Here is a 12,968-nt window from a genome sequence, read left to right on the forward strand (position 1 = left end):
AATCTTTATATCATGAAAAAATAAAATTATTTTTATTAATGTATTTAAATATTTAAATTTAATTTATATTATTCAGATAAAATTTTAAGCAGATAATAGATGTTTAGCAAATACTTTGTTACTTTCACTCTGCACGCATAGCAATCTACATTTTACGCATCCGTAGTTGCTCCTCTCTTTCGTGGAAATTTCCAGGTAGTACAATTCGGAGAAATTAAAGTTGATATTAACCACAAGCAAAGTTATCGTTGTTCCTACTTTCTCTATTAATTGCACTCTTGACTGACTCTTACTGCTACTTTTCTTTTCTATTGGTAAACCAAAAGAGTCAAGAGGCCGAAAGGACAAATTTTAGGGCAAGTAAAATTCCCATTCTCTCTTGACATCATCAATTTCGCGTTTTTTATAGATCTTGATGACGATTCTTCTTCTTCTCCCGTCAAAAGGTCTAAATTAAAGTTGGAAAGTGTATGCATGGCGGTGGTTTTATTAGTTGAGTTTGTACGTTAAGAATATACCATATTTCTTGTGAATTGATGAATACTCTATCTCATTATCTATTCATCATTATTTATTTGTAATTAAATTGCAATAAGTTAACCATATTTAGTTAGACTAAAATGTTGTTACTAATTATTGTACATATATATGAACATGTGTGACACATCTATCTGGATTCTATTAATCGAAATGGTGGTGTTTGTAGGATTATGATTTATGTTGAACTACTGGATTAAGATATGTCGATAATTAACATATAGACCTCGATCGAAGGAATGAATGAACGAAGGATAGAGTTCGAAACATCCTTCACTACATAAAGGTACTTATCTCTCTGGCTATCTCTATTCTTTACCAATAATAATCTTCTACTACTTTTGTATGACTCATCAGTGTTCTCGTATTTATTTCCAGCTACAAATATTAATAAATTAACTAAGTGTCAGTAAAGTTGTCTTTTCTAATTATGAGTTACACAATAAAATAAGAGGAACTCTTGAGACAATCATTTTTAATATCTTTTTTATTATTTGATTAGTATAAATATTAAATTATTTTTAATAAATAAATTTTATTAATTTATGTGTATAAAATTTACAAAATATTATATAAATTGTAGTCATCTATATATATACACAACTCTAATAAACATAAATATAAATTATATAAAATTTTTGCATATAAAATATCTATAAAATATATGAATATAAATTATTATTAACTAAATTCTAATAAAAAATAATAATATCTACTGTCAGTCTGTCACGTAACTTTGCTCATAAAGCAAAACAAATGGTAAAAATATCATTTGAAAGCTGTTGTATAGCTTATCCGATAATTAATAACTACTTTAATTCACAATTGCATTCGCATATAAAATAATGGTTTTCAATTATTTCAAGAAGAAAAATTAGGGGAAAAAATATTTGAATCTAATACTCTAAATTCCCTGTATGGATAATTATATGGATCATAAACTTACTGATCAATTCAATGGCCGCATGCCATGGCGCATTATTGATGTTTGATAGTGCCCCTTGCACAATAATGCATATGGAAAATAATGGCCATGGAAAATAATGGATGAATAGTGACACATACCAAAATATTATTTTAGGAGCATGCTTATTAGGTAAGTAGGGAAAATGAGCATGATATATAGGTTAATTAGGTCTCTGATTTTTTGCCTTTTCACCTTCATTGATAGAGAAGTGTTCCAACCGGGGTAGATAGTTAGTTGTTGGGTGTTACCCAAAAGACACGATCTATTAGTATTAGGGAAAGTACGAGGAGTCAATAGAATATTTATACAATGTGTACAATGGAAGTTTAGGGAGTATTAGAGATATAATTATTAGTGTTACTTTTTTTTTTCATTAGCTGAAACTTTTAAGATAAATGGTATCATGACATGGTATTAGAGCGCTAGATCCGAAAAGTTAAGAGTTCGATTTTTGGTCAACCTAAAAATAGGTGAATAAGTAATTTATATTTCAATTCGAGATTCTGACTTCAGTCTTATATTAATAATAAATATATTTTTTATGAATATATAAGTCGATATTTGAAAAAGAAAAAAATTACACATGAATGTTTTTTCCATTTTTATTGGATGTCTCATCAGTTGTTTACGCTTCTAGAATCAAGGAAGTACCTTTTATTTTTCCAAAATTAATTACTTATTTTTAGTTGTTTATTATTTTTATTTAAAAAAATAGACATAAGAAAGATTTTTTTTTTTTGGTGCGTGTTTTTTTAGAAGCACGTAGAAACTAGAAACATACTACTTCTGCTTTTAGCAGAAATAGTTAAAGAGAAAAAAAACCGAAAAATAATAATTACAAATTTATCTTTATCTATATATTTTTTTAAAATACCTATTTAAAAATATGAAATCCTAATCATAATTGTATAACTATTCTTATATTTTAATTTCATTTTAAAAGGATGTACTAGGGTGCACACACACCTGTGTGTGCATTACATGCACATGATAGAATTAAAATATAATTAAAAAGATTATATAGTTAGTATTTTTATAAAAGAAATTATATATTAGATTAATTAGTACGTAAATATATATAATAAAACAATTATATTATTTAATTTTTAAAAATTCTGTATTATGTAAGTATTATTTTATGACCATAATTATAATTTTATGAAAAAATAATATATATATATATATATATATATATATATATATATATATATTTGTTATATCTAAACAAATTAACTGATTCTAGTAAAAAAATATTTTTATAAATATATCCTTAATTTCTGTGAAATGATATTAAAAAAAGAAAGAAGTGCTTTGAGTTTAACAGTTTTTTTAACTTCCATTTTAAGTTCTCAATGAACATGGTCTTATTAGTTTATAGATGATTTTGTCTGATTCGTATTGCTATGCATAAAAGTAATCAATAAACGGGTATGTTTTGGTATTTTTAATCTCCATGTAAATATAGTTATATTTTAATTCGAAAAAGTATACATAAATATTATTTTCTGCCCTTACCTCCTCGTTAGAAGGCGCCTCACCTCTAGACTGTGGGTGTAATTTAATATTATTTTTTGCAAGTCTAGTAAGCAACATCGTTTTCCAATAATATGCTTATTATTATTTTATTTTAAAAAAATATTATTTATAACCTAAAATCACTTACTATAACTTTTTCTAATATATATCTTAGTTACATACACCTATATATTTATCATTTCTAGGTTGTCCGAAATGTGACATATAATGTTCATATTCTTTGATTATTTAAATAAAATTGAAAGTGAATCAAACTGACTTGTGAGTTAGATTAAACTAAATTTGTTAATTCAGTCACCAAAAAAAAACTAAATTTGTTAATAATTTAATAAACTGAATTTATGAATTTGTGACTTAAATTTAAATTTGGATTTAAATTTATATGTTAAATAAGTCGAATTTAAATTTGAACAAACTCAATTTGTGAGTTTATAAATTGATTTGACTATATATTATTTATTATAATTATTTATATTAATAATATATTATAAATTTCATACTTTTAATTTATAATAATAATATATAATTTTACGCACACATATAATTTTTACATATAATTATGATAAAAAATATAAATTATAATTGATATATAGATAGATAAGATATATAATTGTTTTTTTTCTTATACATAGGTTATAATTTATTATATAAAGTTATAGATCATATTTATTTGAGTTGTTTCGAAAGTTTGAGTCAATTCGTAAATTTTTGGTGAGTTGAGTTTGAATTTTATAAATAAGCTTAATTATTAATGAATCAATTTATAAATTGAGCTTAATTTTTATAAATCGAACTTGAACTTGGTTTAGCTCAACTTAATTTATTTCCTACCCTATTTTAAATTTTATTCACAATCTTTAATTCTTTTTAACTTAATAATATACACTTAAAAGAAATATTAGGAATTAATATTTTTATCAATATTAATTAATATCTTAGACTAACACTCTATTTTTATATTATTAAAATTTAAATTTAAAATTTAAAAATTAATATATAAATACTTTAATTTATTAATTAAACATCAGTTAAAAATAATAAATTTTATTAGTCATATAATATTATTCTTACTTAAAATCTTTGTATTCTATAATTAAATATAATATAAATGAAATAATTCTATAAACATAATACAAACTTTCTTTACATATTACTAGAAAGAGTTAGAGAAAAAGATTTGTATGTATAAAAGTATCGTTTACCAAATTTTAGAAAATGATTATTTGCATAAAATATTTTTGTATAAAAATAATAATTTTAAAAATGTATAAAAAGTTAATTTTACTTAATTAATATTAACCAATTTTAATATATAAATTTATTATTTAAAATTAAAAATTTATGATTTAAAATATAAAATATAAAATAAAATTTAAAAATTAATTAATATAATCTGAAAAAACTAATTACTTAATATTCTTTAATTAAAAATTATTAAATAATTTAATATATTTAACTAAATTATTTAATATAATACATGTCAATCTTTATTCTTTTTATATTTAATTGGTATATAATATGTCCGATTCCAAGAGAACCAATTAATGCTTTTCTGTTTTTTTTATTCACGCATCAATTGAATCATTGAATAAACATTCAGGTGAATTTTGTTGGGTACTTATTAGAATTGAAGTTGAACCTGATCACTGTTTTTATTACAAAATAATTCAATGTTCACACATTCTTTTAGTCAAATCGCTTCATTTGTACCAGTCTTGGATTTACTTACAAGCCACGTTTCCAACATTTTCATGAACTTCCTTTTAATTTGTTCTTCTTGACACCTTGCATTCACTTCATAGAGACTAGTAGTCCCATTTTCTTCTTAATTCATTATTATCTCATCCACCTGGCTTATTCAATTCAAATAATGGAATTAAACATCACCACATACCCTTTGTCATTTAATTTGTCAATATAAACCCTTTTTTTTTTGGTTCTCTTTTCAAATCGATCTACGTCTCATAACAAAAGCAACCTCTTTTGAGCTTCTCTCTCAAGTCTCAAGCCATCAATATAATCATGTTTTTTTTTTTTTCTTTCCAAAAAGCTAGATAATTATTAATTAAAAAGAATTAATTAAGAGTTTCAAGAACATTACTACTGAATGAGTTCAATTCTTGACTTGTTGCCGCTAAGTTGTCTATTCCTATTCCTATACACATTCTTTTGCGGACTCAAAAACCGAAAAAAGCTGCAATATAATTGGTACACTTTCACACACAGAAATTAAAAAGGAATGGGTTGGCCTTTAGTTCTATGCTCACACAATCTGCATGTGGTACAACTGTCCCTCCATAACTCAAACACGAAGCCAAGGTCGAATATAATATGAAAAATTAAATAATATAATGCAAAAAATAAAAGCATAGAAGCCAGCTCAATAATAAGAACATGAAACCACGTTGCTCCTGGACCAGAATTGCCGACAGAGTCACGTAATCTAGCTACCTAGATTCATTAAGCACAACATATTACACCTTAAACCACTCCGCTGAATGCTGATGATAAATTTCTCATTTCACCTTTTTCAGCTTCACTCTTCCTAAATTATTATTCTCCTGGTAAACTAGCTGGTCCATTTATTACTATATAGTATATACTATAACATAAGATAAAAGTTTGAGATTTAAATTACTATTGTTAATTTTTTTTATTATATATAGTCTTTTCTTGATTTGATGAGAAAAATGTTCAAACCTCTTAGATTTATTAAATCAACGGAATATGTTCATATAGTCTGCTTTTCCAAGTGGCTAGTAAAGCAAAAGATAATACTTTAATAAAACTACTAATAACAATACCTTTTTTTAATAAATAACTAATAATAATAATTGCCTCATGAACATTCAAACTCCAAAACGGGAAAGATTTTAAAGACATTGACCTCCACTGGAAATTTAAATATCTCTTTATATGACCGACTTTTAATCTTTTATGTTTGTTTATAAATCCTTAAAAAGTGTCCTAAGAATAATAAAAATGAATAATTAAAGAAAAAGAATTGTGATTAGATGCACGTTACATTGCTTAATGTTAATGTATGGAATATCTATATCTCATCATCTAATAAACGTATAATTAAATTTACGCGGTGGCGGTTATCTAAAACAGGGTTCTGGGTCCTCCTCTCATGAGTTATGCATGCCTCTTTTCTATGAAGTTCTTTCAGGTGTTATACTGAAGAAGGAAGACGAGCAAGAAAGAAGAAACAAGAGTGCCACAGTTACAAATCCTATAAACAATAAAAGGCAACACAAGCTACTTTGTCTTTTTTATCCGGTATGCCTCTATTCTTATTTCTTTCTCTCTCTCTTTCTTCTTCCCCTCAACCCAGGATATTAACCAATTGGATATTTATAATATACGAACAAAAGAAGGGTAATCTTTTTAGAGTAAACTATTAATTTAATCCTAAAAGATATTTTGTCGCAGAATGTCTCTTTTTACTGTTCAAAATTGTTGGATTATTTCACTGAAAATGTTTTCGTGGCTAAATAGTGAAAGTCATCATTTATTTTCCGGGACTAAATTGATAATTTATTTTTTATTTTAAATTTCATTTTATACGTTGTAGTGCCGTACAACCAAATCCAGAAAACACGAAAACGAAATAGCGAGTGAAGTTTCCTATAATTAATTATTTTTTATTTATTTATTTATCTGATACTACAGTAGAAAACTGAGATAGCTGGGTAGACTGAGAGTCAATGTTTTGAGTTGGACTTTGAATTTTGAATTCAAATCAATTAGTGAGTCTCATTTCGAGAACAAAAGAAGAAAAAACTCTGCGTATTTTCCAAAGATAGGTTTTGCGCGTTAGAAAAAATAAAAAAAAAGGATACGATTCTTCTTCTGCTACATTTTCTTCGAAATCGCGTTCTGATTAGGTGGTTACAGTTACAGTCACAAAGAGAAGTGTGTGTGTGTGTGAAGCGTTGTGTTGTGTTATTGTAATAGTGGCTATGGTTTGGTACGAAGCAAAGAGATTGTTGTTGAAACTGTATTGTTGAGAAAGTGTGATTTGACGGTGCCATCTCTCCTGCGACAGTTACTCCGATGAGTTACGCGAATGGCTCGCCGCACCGGCTGCCGCCTCCGGATACTGACTTGGAGGCGGGGCCTCCAACAGCACGCTCCGGCGACTTCGACGACGGCGATGTCTCTGATCCGTTTGACATCACCAGGACTAAGAACGCCTCGATTGAGCGACTCAGACGTTGGAGGGTTCGTCACTCTTTCTCTTCTTCTACTACACTCACTCTTGCACACGTTTCCTTTTTGTTTGTTTGTTTGTTTAATTTTCGGTTTGTTTTATGTTTTCGGGTTTGCGCTGTTGGATATATGTCTGTATATGTTCTCTGTTTTTTGATTTGTTTTGCTGTCACTCTGTTCCTGCTGATTAGTATTGTGATTTACTATATTTTAGTTGAATTTAGGGTTTATTGAGTACTGGTTATTCCTAATTATTAGCGTAGGGAGTGAGCAACTTTTTCTCTTCTTCTACACACACAAGCTTGCACAGTGTTATCCTTTTTATATATTTAAGTTTTCGGTTTATTAATGTTTCCTTCGGTATATCTATATATGTTTATATCTGTTTTGGTATTGTTCGTTGCCCGCTGTTCTTACTGGTTAGTGTTGTCATTTGCTATATTTTAGTTGAATTTAGGGTTAATGGGAGTACTGATTATTCCTAATTATAAGTGTAGGGCTAGAGGAATAACTGGTCTGATATGATTTTCGTGTGATGGAGAAAACTTTGAGTATCAACACTGTGGTGGATTACACTGAATTTAGTGGTGATTAGTTTCAAGTTATGTCTCGGGGAGCCTTGTACACTCACAAAATGAAGTACGAGTCAATAACATAGTATTATTGGACTCTCTCAATGAGGAAAGTTTGTAGTGATATAGTGTGAGATAGATTTAGAGGGAAAATTTCAGTCAGCGTGTGGTTTCTGTAGAGTTTGAACTTATTTGTGGGAAAGGAAACATTTTAGTTTCCAGTGTGGGGTAGATGCAAAATAACCTAACAGAATCAACAATTCATTCTCTGTGTGTAAAAAGCTAAATGAAATGCATCAGAACATACTGCAGAGATTCTCCCCAACAGTGGCACAATAATTCTCAGCTCCTGATCCTTCTGGAGAAGAGCTTGTTAGGTTTAATCTCAGGCTTATGAGGCCACTTTTGGGAGCCTTTGAGTTGTGTCCTGGTGGAGGAGAAAAGTTGAGTGGTAGATTGGGTTGCATTCATTCCTAGTTTTATCATAATATGAGGTGTAGGGAAAGGAAGATGGAGGATGGGTTCTTGTATCTATGTTGACTGAGTTGTGATTGGAAATGAAGCGATTGACTGAATGGAACTATTGTTCAATGGGAAGTGAGGATAATGCATCAGTTGGAATCTTCAGTGAGATCTAAGCCTTATTTTTTGTGTAAAGTAACTTTTTGAATGATGTGCTTTACATATCAGAAACAGACGAGAGGATCCAGCCCTTCTAGGATTTGATTTCTACGCTGTCATTCGAAAGTTTTCACGTTCCATGGAACAGCCATTTTCTTTTATTGAGTTGATTATTGGAGGTTAAAGAAGACAACTTCAGGGTTAAGGATTCGGTTATGGCTTTAATAGATTTGTATTCTAATTACGAAGTAGTTGCTGGATTTCATGGGTGCTTCCTGCAGGATGTAAATGGAAAACAGAGTACAGCAAGATTTATCTTCAAAGTTTGAATGATAACGATAAGTGCTTTGATGTAATTTGGGGCTGGAAAAGGCAAGAACGGAATTTGAAATTAGGATGTTGTTTCATGATGGGGCGCAATTGCGTCGTTTGATCCATGTAGCCGACCCTACCTACTGGGATAAGGCTTTGTTTCTGTTGTTGTTGTTTGTTTCAGTACAGCAATGTGAACCCTAGAAGAGAAGTGAGGAGAAAGAAAGAATTGTTCTCTCAATCTGTATGAAGGAAATAACCCATAATTGAAAGGGATGTTTGTGAGGATAAGAGTTCTTTAAATGCTTGGAGATATTCTGACATTATTGGAAGGGAGTAACTATTTAACTATGTGAAACTGAATTTGATTTCTGCTTGAAGTAACTGTTGTAATTTGAAAGTGGGGCTTGAAGATGACAAGGGTGCATGCGACTTGTAGCCTCTGGATGCCCGCGGTTGTCACATTCCAACTATTCTATTTATATTCTTTCTCATGAAAAATTGAAAAAAAATTTTAAAGCTAAGTATTCCTTTTATACTCAAGGCACTTCAAAATAGACTACACCATATCATCCAGCCATCTTTACCTTTTCAGCTTTATGTTCAAATATTTAATTTTGTTGTATAAGTATATTTAGTCTAACATATGTTCAAATATATTTTTTATATATCTTACTATTAAATTTATTTATTGTGTTTCTTTTAGTGTGTGGGAGAATTAAATTATTTTGATCATAAATTAAATATATATCAATGTTCCTTTCTATAATTATACTTGTATACATCTCATGTTCTTATAAACTTAAAAAAAATTCCCTGTTCAATCCCACTCCTACGTCTTATTTGGTTTCAAGAATTAGTTTTGTTTTCTGCTCCATGTGTTTAAATGAAAAAAAAAAAAAAACAGAGTCTGTTGTGAAAGACTGATGTGTCAATTACTCTGTAGTACGATGGTTGTACTATTGCTACTGCCACATACCTTTTTGAGAATGTAGTATATTCGGATTCTTCTATTTTTGAGTAATGCTTCAATTGCGAGAGTTTGCTCCCGGTAGATATTTTGACTTCTGCCATTAATTTGAAGAGTCAAGATAAAATTAAACATATCAGTTTCGTTCGTCCCATTTTGGATCTATTTTATAAGGTTTGACAACATTTTATATTGGCCGTTGACTGTCTAATACAAAGGTCTACCTTTATCCAGGCTTGAGATGGGCTATTTTACCCTTTTCCAGGTGAAGTTATTAAAAGAAACCTAGACTTTTAAAGGCTCGAACGGAGAAGACTGTAGATGCCCAAGTAAGGAGAGAGTAAATGAAACGAAGGGTAGTTTAGTAACAATAGGTAGAGGAAGACTTAGAAGAAGAATCATAGGTGAAGTTACTAAAAAGAAAGGGAAACTTGACTTAATGCTTAAATGTGAATAACTGAAAATGATACATGATCGAGCACTTTCGCCTGATTAGGACAAGACTTCATTGTTGTTGCTGTTCATGATGAGTTTGACTTGTATGAGATTCAAAGGAGCACAAGTAATGCAAACTTCTGCTCTCAAAATTTGCTTGAGGAATTATAACGAATTTCTTCTCATTTTTGTTTATTCTATCTGATGGAGTGTTGTTTTTCTTAGTATTATATTGAGCAAAAGTATATTATTTGACTAATTTTCTTTGTCATTCTTGAGCTGTGTGTGTGTGTGTGTTACTTGGGAGGTAACTTTTTCTTAAATAATGATAGGAGAAATCCTTTTTTTTTATTTTATTTATCTTTAGCAAGCAGCACTGGTGCTTAATGCTTCTCGTCGATTTCGTTACACCTTGGACTTGAAAAAACAAGAAGAGAAGACACAAATATTGAGAAAGATTAGAGCTCATGCACAAGCCATTAGGGTATGCTTCCTTCAACTGTAATGTCTATCATTTTGGTGTTACAAAAATTTAAGTGTACTGAATATGCATTTTGGCCTTCTAGGCAGCATATCTTTTCAAAGCAGCCGGGGATGGTCAAGTGATTGGTGAGTAATCAGATCATGCTCATTGTTATTTTTGGATACTTAAGTATGGTGTTTCCCAATACTTACAAATAAATAATCATCTGGATGAAAGTTGCTGTCATGATCATCATCTTGGACTTGAAATTTTTTTTTTGGCTAAATGTTTGTTTTCAATTTATTAATGTTAATGTTAATATGAGAAGGGTTGATGTCCAATTTTTACCCTAAAATACCCTTCATTATATATAACCTATTAAACATTTTTTTTTGTTATATCAAAGATTTGAACCCAAAACCTTTTAATCAAGTTATATCGGGAGGGGTTTGATGCCCCCCAACCCTGTGGGCACGCGCGCGATACCCTTTGTAGTATATATCTCCATGAAAAAATATATTTTTTGGGTATCTCAAAACTTAAAACTTGAGATCTCTTAGAGTGTAAAATAGTAACCATCTTGACTAATTATGCATGTTTAATAAATAAATGGGTTAAAGGGGATTTTTTTTTTTTTGGTGTCCAATTTTTGTTCTGTGAACTACCCCCCTTCTTATTCTTGAAAAACCTATACAATATATTAAGGGAAATCCCCTTTTTGGTGTCCAATGATTTAATGGAATATAAAATATTTTTTTTCGTTCTCAAAGACTTGAACCTAAAATAATTTGTATTAATGCCAACATACTATCTCAACTAATCTCACATTTGTTACTATTTTACACATTGAATAAAGGATAGGATTAGTGCCGAGTAATCCACTAGTGCAATTCAATGTTTGAAGAATTTATATAACTATTTCTGGGTAGTCCCCTTTTTGGTGTCCAATGATTTAATGGAATATAAAATATTTTTTTTCGTTCTCAAAGAATTGAACCCAAAATAATTTGTATTAATGCCAACATACTACCTCAACTAATCTCACATTTGTTACTATTTTACACATTGAATAAAGGATAGGATTAGTGCCGAGTAATCCACTAGTGCAATTCAATGTTTGAAGAATTTATATAACTATTTCTGGGTAGTTCCAAGCTGTATTTTATTTTCATCTGATATGATGTGGTTGGACATTTATCAATGATGAATGCATTTTAATTACTGGTAGAAACCACAAAGCCTCCTGCGGCCTCTGCTGGTGAATTTCCAATTGGACAAGAGCAACTTGCTTCAGTTTCAAGGGAGCATGATACCGTTGCTCTTCAGCAATATGGAGGGGTAAGTTTGCTGTGGACCGTCCTTCTCTCTCAACTTTGTAATGATGTTGATCACTCTTTTTTGTTCTGAATCATTATCAGGTTGCTGGGATATCAAATTTGTTGAAAACCAATTTAGAGAAGGGGATTCATGGTGATGATGCTGACTTACTAAAACGAAGGAATGCATTTGGTTCCAATGATTATCCTCGAAAGAAAGGAAGAAGTTTCTGGGTAAATTTTAGCGCATTATGAACCATTGGATCCTTAATGCTTCTGTAGTATCCTCCTTGTTGTTGGCTGAGTGATATTGTAGTGACCTATTTGTTTTGGTTTCCTTCTACAGATGTTTATGTGGGATGCTTGCAAGGATCTGACTTTGATTATTTTAATGGTAGCTGCAGCGGCTTCATTGGCATTGGGGATAAAATCTGAGGTGAGCTTTGGTGGCAAAATTATGATGCAATAATTTGTTTAGTTTGGGGATTGACACTGTAACTTGGCCTGTTTTTTTCCCTCTATCTGCATGCAAATATTATACTTAAATATTTATTCTGGTCTTCACATACTTCCTTTTATTACCAGCTCAGTCTTGCTGACTTTGACTGGAAATTTCAGTTTTTCTTCTTCTCTCGTTTCCTTGTTCTTCTTGCTTCTTGGTAGTTTTATATTATGTAAATAATACAACTGTTAGTAGCCTGTTCAGAGCTGCTTTCAATCCCTCCCTTTAAGAGTATACTGGAGCATATCATGGTCTATCTTGATTTAGCCTTCAGCAGAGCTACTTTTCTGTTTCAGGGTATTGAGGAAGGATGGTATGATGGGGGAAGCATTGCTTTTGCAGTTATTCTTGTCATTGTTGTCACCGGTATATAATTTTGTCTTTGTACGGAGAGCAACGCGTATAGCTTTAATTAAATGTTTGGACTCTTATCCACAATTTACAGACGTTCATGGTCCACTTCATCTTTTATTGTGGAGGTTATTAGAATAATTAAACATATAGTAATTTCCCCTTCATCTT

General features: G+C 30.0%; 1 protein-coding gene across 11 annotated transcripts in view; it reads left to right on the forward strand.

The window, feature by feature from the left end:
- The window catches only part of LOC107630354 (calcium-transporting ATPase 8, plasma membrane-type), a 48,648-nt gene that overhangs the window by 26,387 nt on the left and 9,293 nt on the right, over positions 1 to 12,968 (forward strand). For 2 of the 11 annotated variants that reach the window (XM_088508289.1, XM_088508297.1), the window contains exons 1-9: positions 5,464 to 5,604; positions 6,204 to 6,322; positions 7,092 to 7,267; positions 10,533 to 10,649; positions 10,732 to 10,774; positions 11,857 to 11,966; positions 12,047 to 12,178; positions 12,291 to 12,380; positions 12,743 to 12,812. In XM_088508289.1, the coding sequence (XP_088364415.1) occupies positions 7,100 to 7,267; positions 10,533 to 10,649; positions 10,732 to 10,774; positions 11,857 to 11,966; positions 12,047 to 12,178; positions 12,291 to 12,380; positions 12,743 to 12,812 (730 nt within the window). In that variant the 5' untranslated portion in view covers positions 5,464 to 5,604; positions 6,204 to 6,322; positions 7,092 to 7,099. Of the gene's footprint in view, positions 1 to 81; positions 357 to 706; positions 824 to 5,271; positions 5,605 to 5,664; positions 6,323 to 7,091; positions 7,268 to 10,532; positions 10,650 to 10,731; positions 10,775 to 11,856; positions 11,967 to 12,046; positions 12,179 to 12,290; positions 12,381 to 12,742; positions 12,813 to 12,968 lie in introns of those variants that run through there. The other 9 variants (XM_088508287.1, XM_088508296.1, XM_016333453.3 and 6 more) reach the window with 7 other exon arrangements.

The sequence above is a fragment of the Arachis ipaensis genome, chromosome B3 (genome assembly GCF_059453495.1).
Source record: "Arachis ipaensis isolate K30076 ecotype BB chromosome B3, ASM5945349v1, whole genome shotgun sequence".
NCBI classification, from domain to species: Eukaryota; Viridiplantae; Streptophyta; class Magnoliopsida; order Fabales; family Fabaceae; genus Arachis; species Arachis ipaensis.